Here is a 27,217-nt window from a genome sequence, read left to right on the forward strand (position 1 = left end):
AAGAAACCTTCTCAATGTCCTACATTTGCTTCAAGACTGCAGCAAGTCTTTGTGCCCAGGCATCCACATGTGAAAACAGTATTATTATGAAGATCAATTTGAAGATTAATTCTCAACTGAGATTTCCTCAAACCTAATAGCAAAGCATGCCCTTAGCAACACAGTACATTACCAACAATTTAATTTCTCTTCAACTGACTCTGCTCCAGCTCTCCACAATCATGGAGTTGCAGTCTTACTGCGTAATTTAAAGGTGAAGCCAAAACACTCCTCAGCAGTCTGAGATAAAGTATTATGAATTACTTCTTTCCCTTTACGTATGAGAGACCTCTTTGAATGTGAAGTCTCCCCTGTAGAGTAGGCAAAGACTTCTGGGCTAGATCATTATCATTATCAAGGCAGTGTAAGGAATGTTCTCCCAGGGGAGCCAAGATCTCCACAGTCCATGCCCTGAGCATGGGGACCACCAGTGTTGTCACCTGTCCCATAGCACATCAACAGATAAACTCATGATGCTCCACTTAAAACGGGACCAAAAAGCTCTGCAACTAAGTACATACAACTGCCTTTTTTCATTTCTCATAACCTGAGTGCTTGAACTAGATAAAATGAGAATAAACCTGATGTGACAAATGTGAATCACATCATTCAAAGAACAATTTGAAGACAGTAAGGGGTGTTATCCAAAAGTCTTCAGAGCAGTATGATCACCAGGCCTGGAAAATGTGCAATGCTAGCAAAACCAGAGTAATTCATACCAAAAGGAATAACCTTATCTAGTTAAGGTTGAGTTTTAAATTAGCTGTCATCACTCCGGAAAAATACACTACATTATTGCAGACAGCTCAGCGAAAACCTCTGCTCATTCTCTGGCCATGGCTGCAAGAATTGATGAAGTGGTAGAATACATAAAGTATGATATGCATAATAATTGTAACTCTATCATAATAACACTGCTTGTCTGACCTCTCTCTGGCCATTTCTAGGAGTGTGATTGATGGAATTTTTTACTGCAGTTGATGAGCAGCAACTGCTTATGGATTGACACATGAGGGATTAAACAGAGCAGCCTAAAGCTCAGAGTGTGAGCTGAGTCCTGGAAAGAAGACTCAAGATTTCTGACGACTCTCTCATCACTGAGCCTAAGTACATCCTACCTCACTGCATTACTCAATAAAGTAGTTAGTAAAGGGAAGATAAAAGTACATAAAATCATTTAATATGTTAAATAAACTCATAACTATCTGGTTCTTTTCCTGAGAAAGAAAAGTTATCAGTAAACTCTTTCCTGTGACAACAAAAAGTAGTAACAATTTAAAAAAAAAAATCTATTTTTTTATAGAAATGTACAGTGGTACCTGATGTCTATTGCTGGGAGTAAAGAGTTTGTGGAAGTGAGAAAAGGTCAGACGGTTGCAATCATTCAGTCATATCAAAGAATATTTTCCATTTTAAGTGTATAAGACAATATAGTTGCTGTAATAGTGCATTATTACCACTAAGTGTTATCTGTTGAGGTAGGTCCAAATCCTGCCAACCTCATGCTCCAGAATCTCCAAATGAAGTTCTAACTGTATCCTATCCTGAATAGACATAATGGAAAACAGCCTACAAAACACTGAGCCGGGGGTATGCCAAGGCATGGTGCAGCTGCATGACCCAGAAACAAAGCCCACAGAAGACTGTGGGAATAAAGCATTCTTAGTTAAAAGCTTTTCACACGGAACAAATTTGTTGGAGAGTTGTGTCATCACCAGACAACCACCTGTTCAAGCAAAGGGAAACAGAATAAAGCACAACCCCACCAACAATCAATAAGCCTCTCTAACAGGCAGCTTCTCAATCTGAAATGAAGGATTAAAGGTCTTACAAAAGACATATGACTTGACTGCTGCTGTTTAAGCAGAGGAGAGTTACTATTTGTTTGGGATGGGAAGGGGAAAAAGTACTTAAACACTGTAGGGATGGGTACAAGTCTGCTCAGGAATTTGTCCAGTTGAATACTGAAAATCTCCAAGGATGGAGACTGCACTACCTCTGAGAATACTGCTCCAATGCTTAGTAGCTATTCTGACAGTGATTTTTTTTCTTTTTATCCTGTCAGAACTTCCCTTCTTTAAATATATGACAACTGCTTCCTGCTATCCCACTATGTGCCTCAGTAGGGACCTTGTCTCCACACCCTTCGGGGCCTCCTCATAAGTATGAGAGCACTGCTATCAGGTCCCACTAAAGCCATCACTTCTCTAGGTTGAACAAGTTCAACTCCCTGAGCATCTACTCACAGGATATGTGCTCCAGCCCCTCAACTATCATGGCGGTTCTCCACCAAACTCACTTCAGTTAATCAGCATCTTTTGGTACAGGAGGGCACAAAGCTGGAGGCACTATGCTACCTGTATTCTAACAAATGCCAAATAAAAAGAGGATATCTTCAATCTACTGGTTGTGCTCCTATTGAAATTGCCCTCTTAGGCTGGTGGCCTTCATTGCTGCCAGGGCACACTGGTGCCTGGTTTAGCCAACTGACCACTATACCCCATATGCATTTTCCAAGCACTGATAATTTAATTCAGAAATTACAATAAATCAAAATGTGTTTGATATATATACATCATACTAAAACAGAACATAACATATAACTTCTTGATAAATAAACTTGCTACCACTTTCAGCTAATGTCTACAGATTCATATGAGTAGATTTGGGGATAAAAACATGTTAACCCTGGGTAATAGAAGTTCATAGAATCATAGATTGGTTTAGGTTCAAGGAACCTTAAAGATCATCAAGTTCCAAACCCTGTCATAAGCAGGGACACTTTCCACTAGACCAGGTTGCTCAGATGCCCATCTAACCTGGCCTTGAACACTTCCAGGAACGGCGTATTCACAACTCCTTGGGAAACCTGTTCCAGTGCCTCATCATCCTTACGGTAACAAATTTATTCCTAAGACCTAATCTAAATCTACTCTCAGTTTAAAACCATTACCCCTTGTCCTGTCACTACATGCTCTTGTAGTAAGTCCCTCTCCATGTTTCTTGTAGACTCGCTTAAGGTACTGGAAGGCCACAATCAGGTCACCCCTAAGCCTTCTCTTTTCCAGGCTGAACAACCCCAACTCTCTCAGCCTTTCTTTGTAGAAGAGGTGCTCCATCCATCTGATTATCTTGGTCCTCCTCTGGACTTGCTCCAACAGGTCAATTTCCTTCCTGTGCTGGGGCCCCCAGACCTGGATGCAGCACTCCAGGCGGGGTCTCATGAGAGTAGAGTAGAGGGGCAGAATCCCCTCCCTCAACCTGCTGCCCAAACTGCTTTGGATGCAGTCCAGGACACAACTGGCTTTCTGGGCTGCAAAAACACATGGCTGGCTCATGTCCATCCTCTCATTCACCAGCATCCCCAAGTCCTTCTCGGCAGGGCTGCACTTGATCTGTTCACCTCCAGCCTGTGTTGATACTGGGGGTTGCCCCAACCCAGATGTAGAACCTTGCACTTAGTCTTGTCAAAGCTCACGAGACTCCCAGCGATCTACTACTTGAGCTTATCCAGGTCCCCTCCTTCAGGTGTGTCAACAGCACCACTCAACATGGTGTCATCTGCAAATCTGCTGAGGGTGCACTCAATCCCTCTGCGTATGTCATTAATAAAGATATTAAATAACACTTGCCCCAATACAGACCCCTGAGGGACACCACTTGTCTCTGACGTCCATCGGGACTCTGAGCTGTTGACCGCTACCCTCTGGATGCGACCTCCAACCAATTCCTTATCCACCCATCAAATCCACCTCTCTCCAATTTAGAGAGAATGTTGTTGTGGGGGACTATGTCAAAGACTTTACAGAAATCCAGAATAAAGGACTTCTGTAGCCCTTCCCTTGTCCACTGATGTAGTCACTCCACTGTAGAAGGCCACCAGGTTGATCAGGCAGGACTTTCTCCTTATGAAGTCATGTTGGCTATCTGAAATCACCTCCTTGACTTCCATGTCCCTTAGCACAGCTGCTAGAAGGATCTGTTCCATGATCTTCCCAGGCACAGAGGTGAGGCTGACAGGTCAGCAGTTCCCGGGGAACTCCTTTCTGTCCTTTTTAAAGACAGGTACAATGTTTCCCTTTTTAGTCACTTGGAACTTCACCTGACTGCCACAACTTTTCAAATATCATGGAGAGTGGCTTGGCAACTGCATCAGCCAATTCCCTCAGGACTCTGGGATACATCTCATTGGGTCCCATAGACTTATGTACATTCTGGTTCCTCAGGTGGTCATGAACTGGATATTTACTTACAGTGGGAAGTATTTTGCTACCCCAGTCCCCATCTGCTGTCCATCCACTGAAGAGGTGTGGGAAGAGAGGTTGCCATTGAATACTGAGGCAAGAAAGTTGTTGAGTACATCAGCCTTCTTCCTCATCTGCTGCTACCAGTTTTCCAGCATTGTTTATCCAGGGGGGTGGGGGTACACTTCCTTTGACCTTCCCTTTCTGGTTAACATACCTGTAGAAATCCTTCCTGCTCTGCTTTGCATCCCTTGACAGGTCCAGTTCCAGCTTTGCGTCTGCCTTCCTCAATCATCCCTACACAACCAAACTTCCTCTCTTCCCAGGTCACCTGTCCTAGCTTCAACTGACCATGTGTTTCCTTCTTTCCCTTTAGTTTGACCAGCAGTTCCCTACTAAGCCACGCTGGTCTCTTGCCTTCCTTGTCTGATTTCTTGCTCCTGGGGACTGCCACCTTTTGTACTCTATGGATGACTTCCTTAAGGATCTGTTCCAGTCCCATTATCCATCATTTCACATCTGCTTCATTGTCTGTCATTTTAAATCCAATATTGAGGAGCATGTACTTTCACTGGGAATTTTTTTTTCAAAGTATATACATCAAAAAATGTGGAAAATCACTAAACTCCTTTAGTGGATATTTAATTTATCCTGTTTATACTTCTTAATTCATTCCCCAAATGATTTGTTTTTACTGGGATATTAAATCATTATGTGAATGAACTGTGCTTTTTATTAGGTGCCAGAAATGTATAGGAAACTGATAATGAAACACAGGTATAAAAAGAAACTCCAGATACTTATCTTTATGAAATTTAATAAAGTTCTTGAATGAGATACAGTATTTTGATTTTAAATAGCCCAATCAGTCACTGCATTGATTTATGAAGGCAAATTCACAATTACTGTAAGCAAATGCCTGACTTTGGCCGAGCTAAGGTTTTACCTCCTGTTCCCACAACTACATTAGTTACTATTTAATAACTCTCTGACCTAACAGCACAGAACTGGCACAGAAAGTTTTCCTATCACGTTATTCCACCAATTAGGCAAACCCAATCGGAGGTTTTTCTTGCTTATTCCCACCCGGTAATACAAACCTCCCGCTCTTGGTCAGCACTTCAACATGGGATTGTACAACATGAGTTTAATCCAAAAGGCTGTGTAAAATCTAGGGCTCGGGTGTTTGTCCTTCTGCCTGTATCTCAAGAGTACCATGAAGAAGGTGCACAGCACCACGCCGTCAAGTGTTGTTCAGTGGGCACACATTCATAACTCTGCCACCACATTCACACAGCGATACATTATGTGGACTATAATGGCCTTTGTGTGTAATCACATAAATTGTCCATTCACATTTCTAGCAAAGCCAGAGTTTTGCACATGGAACAGACGGATTCGAAGAATTACTCAGTACTAGTTGTATACAATAATGGTAAAGTTAGTAAACAGATGTCATATCATCTACTGGGTTTGAAGGAACAGGCAACATTATCAAGGCAGCGGTATTTGGCAAAATATCTATTGTTTAAGTCATACAACAGCAACAAGGAGAAAAAAGTGTGAGAGCCAAAAGACAAAGAATTCTGTGGAGGAAAACTCTTGCTAATTCTCTTAGTCACAGTGGACCTGACTCACCAGTGAGTCACTTCAACAGCATGCCAGGGCAAATGAACCATTTTCAACAGGATTTACAGCACTGTAAATGCAATGTAAGGTTTTCTATCAATCATTCTCATCTCCTCCTTACTGGATTCAGTTATCATCCTACTAGATGCCAAGAAACGGACATGTGAAATGTTCAATACATGCACCTGCAGCATTACTTAGAGCTTTAGCAATCTCACATGTACAGTTATTTCATGTTGTCTTGGTTCTGGCTCATCCTGCTGTACTTCGCAGAGCCTTGAGAATTCCCACCCACATTTGAGTCATTTTCTACTGCTTCCCACACACTCTTTATTCTTCCAGGTATAAAGTGCAATCAGATGTAACAACAGGAACATTTATCTCAGAACGACAATTTACTATATACTGGACTCTCAGAAGAAGTTGTTTCTAATGCTTGTGGGAGAAAATAAATAACATATAATTAAAAACCATAAAATGAATAATTAGGGAAAAATAAATGATAGAAAAATAGCACTATTATAACTGTAATCTCGTTCTGTGACATCTGCAAACAAGTTCTGGCTTGGGAGCAAATTCAACCCTGCTGCAGTCAAGTAAGATCTGGAAAAGGCCAATAGCACATTTTTTCTACAGAATTTGGTACATGTTCTTGTAAACCAAAATGGTCTGTCATGCCTAAAACCACTGATTTTGCACTCAGTTGTTTTTGTTACGGAGTGAGTGATCAGTCCCTTTTGTCTTTTTCTTCTCAGCTTTCCAATTTTTCTTGCCACCCACTGAGACTGGAAGAGGCTTCTGTTTTCCTTTGGCTCAACAATCTCCTTAATTTCTTTTCCACTTTGCTCTCCCACTCCTTAAAACTCCCTTAGAGGCCAAGACAAGCTGCAGCTGGCTGTTGCATATGCCATCCCTTGACAGGGGCAAGGGAGTAAAGAAGGAGAAAGGTGACTTGCAGACATATTCCCCTTCATATTCAACTTCGCAGCTGTGCATTTAGCCCACCCATTTCAGATTAGAAGAATGAATTTGCAACCAACACCCAACAGCCCTGGAGAGGCAGCACAATTTATGAGATGAAGCCAGCACAGCTCTTTGCACACTGGACATGGTGACCTAGGCTGTAAACACCTGAGATCAGAAGCTGTCTCTTAGTCTGTGCCTGAATAATGACTGCTATCTGGATCACCAAATTTAGCTGGGACATATGCAGAGCTGACATTAATAATCCTTAGGAAGTTGCTCCTTTCAGGCTCATTCACATATTTCTAGTTCAAGGTACCACTCAGAAGTTCTTACTTTGGGGGAAATTCAAAAAAGCACAAACAATGCTGAAGGTTAGTAAAGGATGAAAAATCTAAGACGTAAGAAATGAGTCACAGGCTGCTTTCCTGCTATTAGCAGACAAGCTGAACTGTTCTCACATGGGCCAGAGCATCCTGAAGATACTTCATCAACAAAGCCAATTGTCTCTGAGTGCACTTACTGCTGCACCACTGTCATGGTTACGGGAGAGAGCTGGAGGCAGGCGCTTGTGGTGCTGGCTGGATCACAGCGAGGCACAAGGGCTCTGCACAGCAGTGGTACTACAACTGCAGCACACCCCTGATATGAGTCAGGAGACCACCAGAAATGAGAGATTATGCAAAGTAATTGGATGAGGAACTGCAGACATCCATAAAGGGCAATGTTTCACACTGTCAAAATACCGAAATGCTGGCAAATAGTACTATATATTAGTGCACAGCACTAATCACAGCACATATCACCACAGCAACACATTGCTTAGAGAGGCATTGTAACTGCCATACTGTGTGCTGCGTGTGAGGCTCAGAAGGTATCACAGTGACTCCAGGAATCACTCCTTTGATCCTTTAATTAAGCAATTAAGAAATTTTCAGATAGTTAAGTGGTAGTACATTTTTGTATAAGTAGAAAAGGCAGTGGACACCACAAGTGTTTGCCAGGCTCAAGAATCAAACTATGCACTAAAATTCTAACACATACAAACCCACACAGGCACAAATGCACAGCAGCACTACTGGGGACTTTCCCAAACATGTGAGAGAAATCCTCAACAGAAAAGCAAGTAAGCAACTGAAAAACAGAAAAGAAGAAAAAAACAAACAACAAAACCTCAAAACCTGCAATAGTAATTCTTTCTTCGCTATCAACTAGTTTCCCTCAGTTTCTGAACTTCTCTATGTTATTCAGAAATAGTTTACAGAATCCCTTACTTTGGTAAAAACGTAACAGTCTTAAGCTATCATCAAATGCTACTCAGTGCTCTTCTTCAATAAGCCTAACAAATTATTACAGGGTAAAAACTATACAGAGTTTGTTGTAATATATAGTTTTTTCCTGACATTAAAAATTGTGAGTTTTTAACAGTTCAGATAATAAATATGGATAGGTGTATCTTTCTATCTCTTCCTAGAGAGAAAAGGTGGTTGAAAAAGGGAAAGGATGAAAGTGGGAGAAAGATGAGGTAAATGCATCCAAAACAATACAACTGGACTCCACAAAAGGGTAAAAACTAAGATAAAAAACATTTGTATTGCTATTTATTTGCTTGCTGATAGTATTTTTAATGATGTCTGCTTTAAAGCAGAAAGTCTAAGTCAATTGTCAATTAACACTTACCCAGCCAAGTTCAGATACTACACACTGATGTTTAACCTGTCTTTGCAAACCAGCAGTTTCAGCTGAATGCAAGTGGCACCAAAACAGAGACCATTCCCAAGCTGCAAAATGCTTTGCATCTCAGCATGCATTGAATAGTGCATCTCACTATGTATTGCAAGGACTAATTAACGTTTCCTACCTTAGATGGTCTCCTTTTGCAAAAGCTAATGCTGATTTATATAGATGTATCTTTTCCAACTGTTTTCTTTCTTCTCCGCTGAAGGGGGAAAACTTGCGTAGAGAGCAGTTTCTAACCGAAGACAGTACTGACTCTTGGATGTTTTTGCTGCTCTGACAGCCTTCGTGGGGCTGCCCAGGCTACAGGGAACCCTTCATTCGTGCACACAGACCCGCTTTTATTGCATGTTTCAGTATTAATGCCTATGTAATAAGCTGCTCAAGTACCTTTCACACATCAGTAGGTTTTGTTGTTAATGAAACAGCAGGGTACCAGACCTTTCAGAATAAACCATTCTTCCATACTTCAGGCAGAAATTTGTACTCCCTGCTGTATAGAATTAGTCTCGTCTCTCTGCTATACTGAGACTTTTGTAAAGGGAAAGGCAATCTATTTACAAAGTAGATGTGGCTGCAAACAAAAGCAGCTCAATCCCAGGGCAAAGCAAAAAACAAACTACAAAAATCAAGATTCATGATTTAATTAATAAGTCACTGAGGTATAAGTGGCATTTAATTGACATATAAATTACTGACATTTCTAGTACTGACATTCTTAGTGCCTACTGCATTTGTTCCCTTATTTCAAAATAACATGTGGCTTTGATTAATAGATTTTAAAAATATACATTGATTATGTTTTTCTAGACATTTACACATACATGTAAACCAGTAAAATGTTAACCCTTTCTTCCTCCACATAAACTGAGTGCCATGCTGCCATGTTAGGAGGTCAGATACTAAACATAAAGATGGGTCCAACTGCTGTAAGCGATAGAGTCCTTTTCACCAGCACTTGTAAGATACTTTTACACCACAGTCGCGTAGCTGGAAATCACAGGACAGTTGTAGACAAAAGTCAAGTGCTGAAAGTACCTGTCAGAGCTTACAGAAGCAGCTGGGTTGCATATAAATAAGCCCCGGAGGCATTTCCAAAAGTCGTTCTAAAACTTCCAGTGTGCTACACTGTCAACTTTTATTCACATGAAATGAAAAACACCAGCTAGCAGTGATGGAGATTCAGCTTATCCATCAGCTCCTAGTGCAGTTGGCAGTGGCTGGATGATACAAGGCAGCTCAGCTTGGCCATCACTGGGATGCAGTTGCCTAGCCAAGCAATCACGACCCCCTTCACAGCCTATATTGTGTTTGCCATCAAAACATCCCCAGGAGGCTATTTTTGGATATGGAGGCTTCCTCTAACAATGTAGGAAACCACCAGCTGACACAGCAGATGAAGAGAAAATCTCCCAAGTAATAATCTTGCTATGGGCTGTCAATGTTAACAAAGTCACAGGCAAAAAATCACATCAGTGTGAGGTATACCAAGGAAAGTCTATCTTCAGAAACAGTGGAAGGGATTGCTATCACCGCACAAGGCAGTGGTGAGGCACTGTCTGGAGTACAATCTTCATCCATGCTGAGAGACAGTGGTTCCAGTGAGGAATCAACAGTGAAAAGGTCCACTGGCATCATCAGAAAACCTGGAGCTGATTTTATGAGCAGAGGAGAACTTGGTTCATTCAGTTTTGCAAAATAAAAGTTGAAAGGAAGTAACACTATTCTCTATAAATTCTCCTTTGAGTTCATCAATTAAAGGGGAGAAAATAACAGCCTTCCAAACCTCTGCACAGTCTGCTATGTGGGAAGAACCAGGAGGTAGGCAACACATCTCTGCCTCCTCCAAGCAAAGCATAGCTAGATTAAAAATGAGGAAATAAATGGAAAGTGTTTTCTTGATTGAAAGGAGTTCGCATCAGGCACTGAATTATCACGAGAAATATGGTATATTAAAGAAAAAGGCAATAACACTTGTCTATTTCTATGAGATTTTAACTAATAAATAACTGCTTGTGATAGAAAAAAAGGGGGAAAATATTTTTAGTGTTAGATGCAGAGAAATATATTGCAACATGACAAAAGGGTTGGTTATAAAAATCAGTGGCTTGTTATTTTAAAATGTGTTTACTTTCTGTGTTATTGCATGATCTTAACTATTGCAGAATTGGCAACAGAGATATAGCATAAGCATTGAAATAAACCTTTTTTTACTCATACTGCATTTTAAGTCAAACTATTAAAGTAAACTCCAGTGACCTCTTGGTCCCCACTTAAGCTGGCAGGTTTATCAATACATACGGTCAGGGGCAAAACAGAGCAATTTCTAGGGGAGAACGGATATTGCATTTAAGAGTGCTCTGTATGCTTCACAAGCAAAGCAAACCTTGTCCATAAATGCACTTGTGGGCAGGTTTTTTTGTAAAAACAGCAAAACTGTTACTTCTAAAAGCAATAGAAGAATTTATCATCTCCATAAATTAACTGCTCGGCCCCTTTCATAGCTTTTCCAGTACAAGTTCCCTGGGAGACTGAGGGCAAGCCAAGGTGGATTGGAGGAGAAGAGAGAAACAAGAAAGGAATTATAAACAAAGTTATCCTGTGTTTAAGCCAATTTACTAGATGGAATGAATCTGGCCCCCAGAAAATGGGCTGAAAGAAGAATTTAAGTAACTAAGTCATCATTGTATTTGGCTGACAACCTACAAAAACAGCCATACTTTTATAACTTATCAGTAACTCACACTAGTTGACTCTCCCTTCCTCTCTGCTGAACAAACACTTAAAAAAACCAAGTGTTGGAAAGGGAGACAATATTATCATTTCTGGGCACAGAATAATTGTGGAAGCAGCTGTCCTCCTGACATTATCACAGAAATCAGAGATGGAAAAAATCCTATTAGGTCACAGAGTCCCTCCCTTTGTCATTGCAGGACTGTTCCCTATCACAGATTTTCCAGTGCCTTGTCCAATCTTGTTATAAGACTTTCGAAGTGACAGCTTCCAGCAGCTCCCTTGGGAGACTATTCCTCTGCCTAATAACTACTGCTGTCAAGAATTCCCCCCACTTTAATAGCAATTTGCCCTATTATTTCTGTGTACTCCACATAATATTCAAGATGGTAAAAAGAAATACTGATGTTTTGAAAAAATGCTTCAGGATTCCAGACAGTTCCACAAAGAAAATGTCCTACTACGAAAACCAGCCATGGCTACTTCGTATTTTTTTCCGTCCTCCTGACCAGGAGATATACAAACATATCAACCAGCCTGCTGGTGACAAACACACATCAAGCTCTATACCAATACCAGACAGACGGAAGAGATCAGCCCCAACTCCATCTGTTGCAGACAAACAACAAATGACTTAACCACGTTAGCTATGGATACGCTCTCTGTGTTCTCTCACATTTTTTTGCTCAGGTCATGACTTTTTGTCTGCCTTCCTAATGAAATGAGGTGTGTGTGTTACCTCCTCATCCGGCTGCTCTCCATGGTCAACACTGAAACTCAAAGGCCATTTTAAGTGATCCCTTAAGGCATTCCAAAGACTCATGGAAATCACAGGCTGATCACCACGGAAGTAGGCTCACAATGCATGTCACCTCTTGTAAACAGGCAGTGGGAATGTAAAAAAATACATATCTTGAGATATGTCATGGGAAAACAGAGTGGATGAGAGTAAGTATTTTGGGAGACGTCATGAGGAACAGGACCTTTTGTGACAGCAGAATGCTAGGACATACCATGTGCACTTATATTCAGGGCTTCATTAGATTTGTTGCACACAAAACAAAAAATTGTGTACAATCCTATGAAAAAAAGTTCTAAGTTCTAACAAGTCTCCAGACATTAAATATCATTTTAACTCTTCAAATCCATTGCCTGCTTCATACTAATTTCATCCTATCTTTCCTGTTTCATAGTGACACTATCTGACACTTCTCTGCCTTGTCAAAGTCCTTTCTCCACATCCTTTTTTTATAAAAAAAACCTGTTCCGGAACCTTCTATCAGTATTTTTAACAAAGTTAAATGCCACAGACCAATCAAAGTAGCTCCCAGCCTGAACCAGTACCAAAGTCAGATGAGAATCAGCGTTACAGTGCTGTCATCAGAGCAACACTGGAGAGGGGAGAGGAAAGGGACACACACACACACAAACGAAAAACACCACCCAGAACTACAGTGACATATGTAATCAGTTATGGTAAAATTCCTACCACAGCTTTAAAGAATTAACTTTTCTCAAGTTTGTTACAGTCTATCTACAATAAAAACAAGGAACTCTCCTCCTGGTCAGTACACTCTCACCATGCAGTCAGAAGAAACAACTGCAGCCACACCTGCTCCCAGGTCCCACACATCCAACTCAGTACTGTTACTATGCAGAACTTTTTTTTCCTTTTTATCATCCACAGAGACAGTAAGGACACAGTTCTTAATCACATCACATCACATGCTATTGTTTAACCATACTGTGGGTAAAATATTACCAAATAAAAAGAGTATTTTTTCACAGATATTTCAAGGTAAGAACCAGGACAGAAACACACAATATTGTGAAGCCAAGAGTCAGTAAATAAACTGAAGCTTCTCTTCTGTTCTTCTCCCATCTCAGTATTTATCACTCCTTGTAAACTGCTATGAGTGCACCTCAAATTTGCTGTAGCTTTGACTCTTTTCTCTGCACTCATCTCTCTCTTAATTACCTTCACCTTCAAAGCTCACCCCCTCTTACTACCTTTCATTCAATGTCTTTTGTTTTGCCTCTCCCACTTGAGACAATCATCTGCAAAAAGTGAGAAATCTGTCTTTATACTCTTATTAGAAGTTTGTTTTCTGTCTGTAAAAACTTCTGAAAATGGAAGAGCCTCCCAAACCTAACCCTAACACCATATCATCCCACCTAATATGGATTCTCATCTAGGATGGACACTTGCTCCTCAGTTCCTTCCCAGCTATAATTGTCCACCGCTTGAATAGTTAAGTCTTTGCACAACTCCTAGCAGATCTTTCTCTGGTGGAAGTCCCTTGAGACTTCTCCAGGCTTTCTTAAGTGAGAAAGAGAAAGGAGTGAACTGAGCAACCTGGAGAACCTCTTCCTAACTTTAGTACTGTTAAGATTTCACAAGATACAGGGAAAAGCAGAAAGAAAAAGTGGATAATCAAAGACATTGATAAAATAACAATACACTTAGATTCAAGGATAGATTCTATTCAGATCAAAGCAATATATAGATTTCTGACCCTGGGTCAGTTTTATGGAAATTTCTGCATAATCCATAAATATGCGCCTACGCTAAACAACCTCCTGCTTCTTAGAACAACAAACTAAAGGAAATCCCTGCAACACAGCTCCTTTTTGAGTGCAAAAATACACTTCAAATTATTCATCTTACTTTTCAACAGCTTCATCCTATCTTTGGGGAACATAAAACAGAACCAAAAAGCAGAAATTACAAGTGAATTTAGTGCAAGTATTAAAATGTGCCTGATAACACATTCACTTATTACTTCTGCTGCCTGAACATTCTTCAGTACCACAAATATCCATTTAGGGAGTCTGTGTATTATGAAATCATTAACAGAAGAAACAAACAAACAAACAAAAATTATAGAAGATCCTAGTATTATGAAAGTAACATTAAGCTGCTGCATGAACACTCATTTGTGAGCACAGGACTACACCCAAAAGAGCAAGTCTTTTTGTACACTTTGAGGTGTCCTTGAATGACAGTTTCTCCTTACCTCAAGCACTCTTCCCGTGATATACTTTTCACAGTTGTCACATCTGATACCAAACTTTGCATGATAGTCCGTTTCGCAGTATGGAACACCATCCCTAGGGAAGAACAACAGGCCATACAGAACTTGCTTTATGTAGGCGTACAGTTCATCAGGAGATTACACATGTAAAATCTGTTAATGCTTCAACACTTCATAGGGTATTAATGGACTTTCCTGCCTACCAAATAGTCATTTATACTAATTTTGTAAAGAACTGAATAGTTAATAAACTATTTTGGCCCTTTAGAGTCTACCATGATCCTTTCCTGCTTGTTGCTGAATTCAGCCATTGCCTCCCTCCCTGTAATGATACTTGGTCTCTGAAACCCTCACACCATCTGTTCAATATTGTTACCCATTAATGTCTTCCACGTGTTTCCCCTTCTTTGGAAAAATTAGTTATTTCTACATATTATTCTTTCTCTCTTTACTTGCCATCTAATTCATCCAATATATGTATCATCTGATACATATATTATGTAATTCTTTAGCTGAGACTGAGCAGAGTAATTTCTCAACTGTCTTGTCTGTAAACCAAGTTTTGTTTAACATTTAAGTGTACTGACATTCTTGACTGGACTTGCTTAAAGACAGGCATGGATTAACCATCTCGGGAACCTGGTCCATAAGAGCCAACTATGACTACAAGAATTCAGCTGGAGCAGCAGAAGAGATGTAGCAGTGTGTTCACACATAATGTGACCAGCTACTTCAGCCCCACGAGTGAGTTAAGATAATGCACAACTTAAAAGATATGAAGAATAAAAACTGGAGTCAGCCTTTCTAAAATGTCAGAACCGGAACGCTTGGATTATTGCTCTGAAGAGAACCTGTTAAATTTTCATTTTATAATTTTACAAAGTTTTACATGTAGACAATTAAACTGATGAATGAAAACAAACTGCTCTAACAGAAACTGCAGACTCTTCTCCTGTTTCAAAGTGCAAGTTAAATATAGTTAAATATGTTTAGTTTGTTATGTTAAAACAGCCCATGATCAGACAGATTTATTAGCAGAGGCATAATTTTATCAGACATTTCCCTGGAGAAGCATAGAAATTAATTTTATAGCATACAAGTTGGATTGCTTAGAGACTAACTTATAAGTTACCACAATAATTAATTGAATTAATTGAAGCCAGGATGTTTCTTCTCATGAGTTATTTTGTTTGGCATTTAGCTTTTTTAAAAAGAGGATTTCACAATAACTATATCTTTACAATTTATGGAGGTTTCATTATTAAATAACAAGCCAAAAAAGGACTGTACCAAAATGCAGCAGACAACTTTTGAGTTGATGCAAAACCTTATTTAAGAACACCCTTTTCATAAATATTGTTTCTCCAGTGCAAGCTGTGAAATTAAATGTTATACTTGTATTAATCTAAATCCAAAGAATTGTTGAAAGTCAGTGGGACATGGGCTATGAAACTCCATCATCTCTGGGCACTGGTGATTGAGTTACTTTGTTGTTTAAGAAAATTTCAACATATCAACACACTTCTCTGAAGCAGAAATTAATGCCAGGTGCCTTGGCCAGTGAAAGCCCTGTATCTCACCAGCCTGATGAGAGTGTTGACATGGGACTTGGTCTGTGTGCGTGCTTTGTGCTGTTTCTCAGTGCTGTCATCACGTTCAGTCCAAATTTGACAGCACAAGGGTCTGGAGCAGCAGAAAAGCTTGGTATGTACATCCCTAATGAACTTCTGATGAACATTTCTGCTTATGTAAAACACATGGAAAGGACAGTATCTGCTTGTTCACATTACAGCATTGCCCAGAGCAAAGTCATAGATGACTAAGGGAGTATCTATGGGGCTTTGAAACATACTCCACCCACTGATTTTCTATAGCACAGATGCTTTGTCAACTACCATTCCAGGTAAATGGACAAATTTAAATTCTGCTTTTCTTTATTTCATTTTTTATGCTTTTAATACAATTTAGATAATAATTTAGACAACAGTCTCTAATCTCTTATATATCTCCAAATATACATAAATAAAAACTAAAGGATACAGAATGATAAACGAATTATTTGGCATTAAAAGAATGATGAAAACAGGTGAAAATGCTCCTCAACTTACTTGCTGATGTACTCTGCATTCAGTAGCTTGCCACACGTATTGCACTTAAAACAGCCCAAATGCCAATGTTTGTCCAAGGCAACCAAGGACTGCCCATTTTTTATTTCTGAACCACAACCCCCACAATCTGCAAGAGAAAAATGCAATATGAGTGATGCACTTTAAGTGGTCATACAACAGTGCTGGTTACTGCAGTACAAGGATCTGTCGGTGTCCTGGTAACAGCTCACGTGGGCTCTAACACTGCTCACTGACGGATGACAAGTGCTGCTGCCCTAATAATGCCCTCACACTGCTAGAAGACATGAATCATTCAAAGAAAAAAGCTGATGACTTAAGTTTCCTAGAGACTCGAGCTTTATTTTAATTAATTTATACCGTGTTTAAAGCGTGAAATGTTGATAATCAATTTTTCAAGCATTTATTGGGCAAATCAGCCTAATAAAATAAATTAAAAAATACCTAGATTAAAAAAAAAATTGATTTTTCATATTACACTTTGCCTACTGCTCTGCAAGCTTTACTTGTCATTCCAAAATTCTTTTAGCAAGCATTAAAAAATCCAAGCTGAAATTCTGATATGAAATTTCCTGTAAACAGGAAAAACACACCATTAGTTAAGAGGTATTACAAATTCCTGAGGAATAGTGACATTTTAATATGTAAAAGTGATGGCTGGCTACATATTTATTATTTAGAGAAATTCACTTATATAAGGCTCCTCAGAAAAAGTAATTGAGACCAAGATTTTTGGGGGGCTTGGTTGTCTTTTTTTGTAACAATGAATGCTTTTGACTGAACTAGTAAAATCCAAATCTACACTCAGTTTCCACACAAGCAGTCTACCAGTAAGTGTCCTGTTTAGAGATGTTAGGTAGACATAGGATTTGGATCTGGTTCTCTATCTATATCCTAAATCAACCCTCTAATAGCTTACAAGGTCCATCACTCATTTACTCTTCACTCTGCAGATTTCCTGTCTATGTATAGTTTTCTTACTAAATGTTAAAATAGTCAGAATATGCGAAAAAATAGGGATAAGTACCAGTGATAAACTGATTCTAGTATCAATATCTCAGTAATCCTTGTAATCCTCCAAAAGATAGCTTCCATTTTATGTGGAAAAAAAACCCAGTATTTTTAGAAACTTTTCAGGCATACCAAAAATTTGCTAGAGAAAAGACAAACCCCAAAAGACAATCATTTAGAGATGCCAGAAGAGAAAAAAAACCCAAAACACAACAATCTCTTGCATGGAGAGAAAGATACACAAAAGCATTAAAAAAGATTTATCTAGTTATTAAGAAAGAAATCCAAACCTAGGATGTCATTAAAACATTTGAATAGTCCTCTTAAAACCTTTCTGATTTAAGACTCTATTTAGTTGGTTACATGACCCTAATGAGACACTGTAAGTGCAATTGTAAATTTTTCACTTCTGAGCGCACAACAATAAAGGATAGTTCGTATTTTCCTTTAGTGGATTTGGAATGGATTAAGAGAGCAATAATGTGTCTAATGTTACCCTGTAGAGCACCAGTACGTGGAAACTAGCCTAGCACAAAAGCGTGTGCACCACAGATCAGAACATTTGAGTTTTGCTAATAAAAAAGAACATTTGGGTGTGTGCCTGGATTTAGCCCCTGCAGTATTCTGTAGTATCTATTGTTTAACTGCAATCAGAAATTTGTTTGTGATCTCTCCTGCACTGGGGATTCATCTGGTAATCTAATTTAATCTCACTGGTTGAGGGTTTATTTCATAAACTGAATAAAACACCATGTGCTCAGATGTCATTCGCCTTTCATCTGGTTTAAGCTTAGGTGGACAGAAATGTAGCCTTTTTGGAGCTACTTTTTTATTCCCAACTGCTGTTAAATTCCAGACAGTTACAAACAAATATTGTGGTTTCTATGCCAACAGTGCCTACTGATGCAATGTCCTTTTCTTTCCATCTTGGAAGCAGCATCCTTTGGTGACTCAACTAATTTCAACCAATAACTCTGCAGAACACATCAATTTGCTGCTACATGTTGATATTCTTTCCTGAATACTCTTTCAACATCAACACTGTCACAAGAGGTTTTCAGAGCTAGTGTTTTATAAAATGAAACAAACCAGGTAGGTAGGTACTTATATAATAATAAAAAAATCAAGGACTCAGGCAAAAAGCAAGTATCTCACATTCTTCATCTCTTCCAAATGGAACGCATAAAAGAGGTCAGAACCAAAATGGGAGGATGAAAATAGAAGGATGGTCAGAGGGGGCAGAGATGCTGGGATCTCAGTGAGTCCCAAGAGATGTCCTGAAAGCATTACCGAGATAAATAGGCTGATGAACAGCACACATGGTACGTATCAGGAAGTTCTGACACAGGAACAAAATCAGTGTAATGGTGGGTCAACGTACTAATTGTTCCTTGAATAAGTTTGCTTAAAAGTCATATGTTTTTATGCACTATTAAAAAGAATTGTTTTAAAGGTCTTTTGCAAGAAAGCTGTTGTTAAAACAAGGAGATACACCATTCACTGCTTTATGTAATATGTAGCATAGCTACAGCCAGCCATCCCAGACTTTTAGTTCTCCAGTTCAACGAGGGTGTCTCTGATAGTGCTTGTTTATTCCTGAAATACTGGTTCTAGCCTAAGGATTAAGTGCTTGGAAAACAAGTGGTATTACATATTGCTCTTTCACATATTATATATTAATCTCATTGTTGCCAAATTCTTTATCATCTTTTTAGATATTTCACTAACTTTCTGTGTATTGTCACTTGGAAAGATTTCATCCATTTCTAGTGAGATTTAAAGCAGACATGTATTTGAGGTTTAAATAAATATGTTTGAGCTTTAATTCGAGGAAAGGCTAAACCTTCCTTTTCCAAGGTCAGGTTTTGCTACAAACATATGCTTCCAGTGCTGTTTCCTTCAGAGGCAAGTAGTTTGCTGAGGTTTGCAGGTACCAGTGTGCTGGGGAGACTCGGTGCAGTGACCTGAGAGAGCTGGGGAAGTGCAGTGTAAGAAAAACTCTCCGTGGTGTGTGTATGAGTACAGAGAAAGGGAATGTAAATACATTAAAGGACTCTGTATCACAGATAATCAAATGAACTTGTTCTGACAGTTACTCAACCAGGCAAATAGTGTTCATTAAAGTCAAAGGCACTTTTCCCATAGGACAAGGAGACAAACAGATGATGGGCCATTAAAGTATGGATTTGCAAGTGCGGTCAGCAATGATGGCTAAGGATGATCCACCTCTTGATTAGGTGAGTAGAGAAAGCAGCTAACAGAGGGAGTGATCCCCTCCCCAAAAGAGAATGGCATTAGCAAGAGAAAATCAGCAGAACATCTCTCACTGCATCCACACAGCAGCTTTTGCTGAGAAGATGTAGAGAGGAGATGGTGAAAACTTCTGAAGTGAAATGTGGGGGGAAAAAAGAAAACAGAATAAAAAGGGAGAGATTTCTTCCAGAAGTGGGCTGGATTCCTTATAGGAAGATGAGCAATCCATGGGGTCCTTCCTCAGCCATGCTGAATCCAGCTTGATGTGATAATCAATAAAAATATTTCTGTCTTTGTTGTTTAATTGAATTGCTGCTGCTGTTTAATTACATAAAAGTGGTGGGTTCTTAGAGCACGGCAGCACTTCATGAGCTAAACAGCAAAGAAACAGAGTTCAAAGCAACACCACCACTTTATTGATCTAGTGCAAAAAAAAAGCTGGTGTGAAAAGACCACATTTCTTTGTAGTGTTTGTATCTTCTGCTAGTACACAATAGTACTAAGGTCAAGGTGAATGTCCCCTGGTCACATTTCATACATTTAAATCCTTCCTATGTACTAACTAGCCATGCAGTCCTGTCACTGTATTTTCTGGAACACGTAAAAATTATTAAATATCACATTAGATTTTATTTTAGCCAGACTTGGACTAAATCCTCAAAAATATTAACATCCATATTATTTTTTTCTCCGAATAATTTGATTTAGTTCAGTTCTAACCAAATTTTTTGAGAGAGTCTGTGTATTGTAAATCCTGTAATGACACCATCTGTGTTTCTTTTTTATATCAGACTTTCTCGGAAAACCACCATACACTTTTTCACTGTATTTCATGACACCTCTTGCGCAGCATAGTGGTAGAAGTTCCAGCTACACAAATTGGTTTAAAATTCTGTTCCTTAAACCTGTGCAGACTATGAAGTACAGACTGAAAACAGCAGAAATCTCTACTTACTCCGCAGGTTCTGTACAGGGAAAGAGCCAGTGCTGCTGGAAGGGGGCAGGGAACATTTCTGGCAGATGCACTCCTTCCCGTTAAAAGTTACCCGGTCGCCTGCAGGGAAAGGCAACCTACAACAGTGCAAACAAAAGGAAACCAGTTACAGTCTCATGCCTTTATCAAAATTAAATATCTTTCCATTAAAGAACTGATTATTGCTCTGGCTTCTTTTTCTCTGCTTGCTCACTTCTTGTTCATGGTTTTCCAGCCATATGGAGGCTAAAGTATCAAAGGGACATATCAAACAGACAATCGCAAATTCAGATTCTACAGCTTCTTAGGGAAAAAAAAAATAAATCTCTACAGATACAAAAACACAATGAGCACTCAAGACCAAATCCTTGTATATCTAAGAAACATAGTATCGGCCAGGGTTGATTGCTAACAGGATCAGTTACAGAATGAAAATAAAATTGGCATTACAAGGAGTAAGTACAGGCAAATGTGGCTGCTCTTATGTTGTTAAAATGCTACACGAGAGTGATGACTTTTATACATTAAAAAACCAGCACTTCTCCTCCCAACTTTTACCATATCAAGGTCTGAAAGCAAATGCTGGTGGAACATTCAAAGGAGAAAACGTATGCTAGTTATAAAACCCACAGTGTCTACATTACTTGTTTGCTCTACTCAACAACAGCTCTCCTTACACTTAATTAAATCCTTCCTTTTTATCAATGTCCTTAAAACAAAAAGCTTTCTGCTGCGTGCTTACTTGTTTGGGTACAGAAACTGCTGAGGTTTTTTCTCTAAGGGGACCAGATGGACAAATCACTTCATATGCAGCAAAGGATGGTGAGGATTTAGAAACACATTTCACTCCACCCAAAGCTCATGTCCAACTAAATCCCAAGCAAGCTATCAAAATATGGCTTAAGTGGGGCACAAACATAACACAGACCTTCTGCCTCATGGTGAGTTCCATCTGATCAGATTATTTCATTAGCATTTCATTAAAACTCTGCATGGCATTTCCCCACAAATGCTATCAAATTCATACCAATTGAGAGGTTGTCTCACTACAAGAGCTGTACAGATACTTCTTCCTAAACTTAAACATTATTTTGCTCCCTAAACCACCTAAGAGTGGCTTATTCTACATTTGAATTGCATTTAAAAGAAATTTATTATGAAGATAGAGAACAAAAGCAATGCTGTCCTTTCTTTCTATATGTTACTGAAATCTATTTGAAATCAGCTAAATAAGTGTTCAGCTCTGCCATTCATTTTGGACCATTGGAAATAATTCAAAAATCATGAGGACACATGGAGTTTAAATATTATTATATTTTTGGATATCTGATAATGATTCTGATTTTCACCTTTTCTTTTCCCTGTGCTAATGACTTTATACTCCAAATACTTGCAACCTCCTCACTTACCTAAAGGTAAGGAAAAATATTTTATGGAAATAGACTTTAAAATTGTTTTGATCTTTGACACAACTAAATGCTCCATGATTCTGGCATAAACAGCCCCAACGCCATGCTAGGTGTCCTAAATTTCCATCAATTTAGGAGAGGATTTTCTACCATGAATTTTAGTCAATAACCTAATCAGAAGACAACACTGTCTCTAGTGTGACAGACAGGATGTGATGGAGCCACACTCTAGTGAGCAAGTCTTTCCTGTCTTGCAGCAATCCAGCAGCAGCAAGCTCATGTCTTATGTAAAGAAAAAAATAATTATTTTTAGTCATAACTGTTTGTAACAGATTTTTATATTTCTTTAAGTCAGAGAAACTTCTAATACGTGGAATAATAAAAGGTTTTCATGAACATCACAACAAAGTTGAGTTTGGAAAGGACCTCTGGAGCTCATCTGGTCCAATCCAGAATTTATTCAAATGAATGTACATACATTTGAATAAAAATTAGTAAATGTGATATAATTCCATACAGATAATACAAATTAATGACTAATTACCAAAAACTGTCTCAAAAATGGAGTAATATAATTAAAATGCTGTCCTAGTTTTCTACTGCCAATGTGAAAGAAACCATTTAATCATGTTTTCATTGTAACAAAATATTACAGAATCAAGTCTACAACTTAGCACTATTAATTGACATGGAAAGACACAAGACGAGGCATGTCAACTGTTCCAGAACTGAGACAAGAACTTGTAATTGATCTCCTACGTGTTTTCAAGAAGACATCTCACCTTGATTTACAGATAGACATAGAGTTATTAGAAACACTGATAATCCACTCCAGATTAAACCCCCACAAAAGCAGTAACCTGCTCCACTGATACAATCACACTACACTCACTGCCACACAAGTACTCTGGCATCTTTCATTCTTATGCACAATTGCATGCCCTGGGTAGGATATTACCTTCAACAGTGTTTTGCCAAAGTCTGTATGGACACCAAGACTGGGACTCAGCTAATGACCCAACCAGGCTCTCATGAGATGTCTCAGTAAAACAGAAGGCTTTGCACCATTAATAATCCTGGGGATGGTGATGTACTGGGAGCTGTGAGCAATTCACTGCTCTAAAGAATGACCATGACTACTGAGCAGTCTTGTATCTGGTATATTAAGAGCAGTAGTCAGAGGTGAGGTTAATATATCTTATTGACTCAGTGATATGCCTAATAAAGATCCAGCTGAACTTCCAGCTGAACAGAGAAGCCCATCTTAAACAGATGCACCAAGCAGCAAGTAAACTAGAAGCAGGGACTGACCACTTAGAACTGGCTCATCTACATTAAGCAACTAGACAATCTAAAAAGAAATAAGTTAAAACCAGAAGAGAAGAATATGATAACTGACCTCCTACGGCACAAAGACAGAACCAGGTAGATGACACCTACAAACACACCAAAGCTCACAGGCACCACAGCATGTCACAGAGTTTCCTCAGAGGGCAGGGCATGTGGGGGCTTTCCTAGCCCATAAACACATCATACTTGGTATATTTTCTAAGAGTTTAGTAGCTAATCACAGTGCCCTTCCATTCCAATGGGACAGGGCAATAATTTCAATTCTTTATTGTTTTCCAAATCTGCAAGATACCTTGTATGGGAAACCAAACATGTTCAACCTAGAAAACCCCCAAAAAATCTTCCTTGGAAAGGAAGGTACAATCAAAGGTACAGACAGACATATCCTTCCCTCACAGGTCTTCCAAACCCATAAATAAGTCTCAGAGTTTGCTTCACTGTCTTGTTCACTGGGAATCCAGAATTCATACCCAACACATTTGTCAGTATTTCTGTAACAGCTGACCTCTCCCTTTCACAAGCAGCTCTGCTTGAGAATTTCAGCGCCAATAGGAGTGAAGGCACAACAGAAGGTGGTATCAGTCAATTAACAAGGTTTCAGTTTCTGAGCTCTTTAACTTGTGAGCAGGACTATATATAGAATTTTAGGGTAAGAGCAGTGTATCTGCCTTCAAATGCAAAGATATCTCACCACCAGTCACCCACTGAACATTGCTAGGTATTGCTGAAACCAGGACAGGGTTTTAATTAGCTACTTAATAAATATTCAGTGAGATTTTCACAGTTGGATAATCTATTTTTAAAATGAGAATTAAGAGCATCTTTAAAGCAGCTCTCTGAAATGGCTTGTAGAATTTTAACACATCTATGATTCATTTCCCAATGAATTTTGTTTTAGCAATCTGCCTACAATATTTGTAAACCCAGAAAAAAATTGGAGGTCATAAAAAAAATTATATTGTAAAACATCAAATCATCATCAGCCTAATCCAGGGTTAACTGTGTGCTGACAGTCAGGTCCTTGCCTTGTCCCTTTTTGCACCATGCCTCAATCTATGCAGCTGTGGGCAAGTCATTTCAAGATTTCTGGGACAAAAGAAAATATTAAGTTTTATTCAGAGCAGATAGATGGCCTTCTATTCTTTATACTGCCAGTCTGACTCTGTGGCTGAACAGTCAACTAAATTTGATATACAAAAATTAACAGAAGCATATACTGTCAGGGCTGTGGGGAGAGCAAAGCTATTAATTTCAGTAGCTGACTGCAGTTACACTAGGTCAGGTGTAATGTCAGACTGCAACCTAAGGAACTAAGGATCAAATTCTGCTCTAACTTGTACCTGGTACAATCACATCCCTCAAGGTTGCTCCATAGGGACAAATTCGACCCAGGGGGTTAAAACTGATAATACAAAGTAGATATTATGTGCTATCTACTGTCCACATGAATTTTACCCAGGGCAAATGCTAAGTCCTCAAACCAGGGAAGAACAACCCCATACACCAGTACACCACAGGGGTTAATCAGCTGAAAAGCATAAAAAGATGTAGTGGTCCTGGTGGACACCATGTTGGATATGAGCCTGCTGAGTGTCCCTGCAGCAAAGAAGGCCAACCAAATCCTGGGATGCATTAGTGTAGTCAGCAGGTCTATCCATGAGATCTTCCCTTCTGTTCCTTATTTAAGAGACTGCAGTGGGTACCATCTTAGGTTCCTCAGGACAAGATTTACTGGGGGGAGATGAGGGAAGGTGTCCAGGTCCAGAGCTGCAGCACGGGATACATGGACAAAGGCTGCAGGAGATGTACCTGTGTAGCCTTAAAATGCTCAGGGGAGATCTTATTGCTGTCTAAAACTACCTGATGTGTGCATATGGAATTGGAGCCATGCTCTTCTCAAAGGTACAGAGCGAAAGGATAAGAGGCAGCAGATGTAAGCTGGAACATGGGAAATGACAACTCAATATAAGGAAAAAAAATTGAGCTTGTTCAATGCTGGAACACACTGTTCAGAGTCTGTTGGATCTCCATCATCAGAAACATATTAAATGAATGCCATCAGCAGCCTGCTCAAACTGGATTTGCTTTAAGCCAGGGGCTGGACCACAGGAGCCTCACAGATCCCTCCCATCTGACATGACTCTAGGGCTATAGGTATGCTCCATACAGAATCATAGAATCCTGGAATCATTAAGGTTGGAAAAGACCTCCAAGATCATCAAGTCCCATCTTTGACCGAATACCAGCATGCCCACTAAACAACATCATGTAGTGTCATGTTTACTTGGTTTTTGAACGCTTCCAGGGATGGTGACTCCACCACTTCCCTGGGCAGCCTGTTCCAATGCTTAACCACCCCTTTCAAGGAAAAACTTTTCCTAATATCCAGCCTGAACCTCCCTTGGCACAACTTAAAGGCATTTCCTCTTGTCCTATCTCTAGTTGCCTGGGAGAAGAGGCCGACTCCCACCTCAATACAACCTCCTTGAAGGTAGTTGTGGAGCAATAAGGTCTCCCCTGAGCCATCTTTTGTCCCGACTAAATAACTCCAGAACCCTCAGCCACTCCTCATAGGACTCATATCCCAGACTCTTCCCCTGAAGAGCAACAGACTCTAAACCTGAAGAGCTGCACAACACCACTCCTTTGTTCACAAAGAACCATATATTAATAAATATATTTGGGTTAGAATCAAAATGCCAAGAACACTCAGTCTGATTTCAAAATCTTGGTCTCAACATCCAGCTGAAGAAGACCACTTCATGAGATGCCTTAAGGAGCACCTGGTACTGCTTAAGTGGGAAACAAACCCTTTCCAAATTCAGCATCCCTACAAAAAGTGAGCAATTAAAAAGCTTTAGCATATTCAAAAAGTCTGACATCATTGCTATGTTTAAGAATGAACTGAATTTGAACTTCTAATTTTCAGTATTATGCTAGTTTCCTAAAGCATACCTACACAAAAGATCTCAGCTTCTTTCTAGAAATAGCAGTGTTATATGCAGGACTACAAAATCCTTTGTTGAAAAAAAAAAAAAAAACAAAACTGCCTGGCAACAGTGAATTACCTTCTTGAAGATAGTAAAAATATAAATTTGTTGAGAGCAGTTTTAGACCTGAGTTTGGCACAAAACCCCTTGAAGACTATACGTAGCTGCCTCTTGCCACTCCACACACTATTAACCTCTGCATGGCACATTTTCAGCTTCTGTCAATCTGCTGTTTCAAGAGAAAACTTTCTAAACTCAGGAAAACATATAACTTAGATATCCAAATTTTGGAAAGCAAACACGAACCTGTCTTCTTATTGACCTGGGATGTATGTGCTCACCTATTCACCAGAGAGAAAAGTTGTCCTTCTCTCTTTACCATTTACATGTCACAATTTTTTTCAACTTTTAGCTATAAGAATATTGAAATTTAGCAGATAACTATTATATACACTCCTCCAATTGGGTGCATACCCTCCCCCCCAACTTTACTAAATATATTAACCCATAAAACCAAACTCCAGCTCATCAGTAACATTGAAATCACAGCCTATGTGATTTCAACATTATACAACATTATACAAACCATACATATGCTTAATGAATCTATATAACTTATTAACACACTAAGACATCTCCTGAAAATTCTGTTTTTAGAAGTATTATCACAGATATGACAACACATTTCTTTTTGGAAAACTCAGTGCCCTGCCCCTTCCCATCCT

General features: G+C 39.3%; 1 protein-coding gene across 15 annotated transcripts in view; it reads right to left on the minus strand.

Annotated features, from left to right (window-relative positions):
• Positions 1-27,217, minus strand: part of ABLIM2 (actin binding LIM protein family member 2) — a 141,739-nt gene that overhangs the window by 59,007 nt on the left and 55,515 nt on the right. For all 15 annotated transcript variants that reach the window (XM_017828039.1, XM_017828036.1, XM_017828041.1 and 12 more), the window contains exons 4-6: positions 20,726-20,841; positions 16,489-16,615; positions 14,363-14,456 (exon numbers count right to left, since the gene is read on the minus strand). In XM_017828039.1, the coding sequence (XP_017683528.1) occupies positions 14,363-14,456; positions 16,489-16,615; positions 20,726-20,841 (337 nt within the window). The remainder of the gene's footprint in view (positions 1-14,362; positions 14,457-16,488; positions 16,616-20,725; positions 20,842-27,217) is intronic.

Source organism: Lepidothrix coronata, unplaced genomic scaffold (assembly GCF_001604755.1).
Source record: "Lepidothrix coronata isolate B3197 unplaced genomic scaffold, Lepidothrix_coronata-1.0 Scaffold145, whole genome shotgun sequence".
NCBI lineage: Eukaryota > Metazoa > Chordata > Aves > Passeriformes > Pipridae > Lepidothrix > Lepidothrix coronata.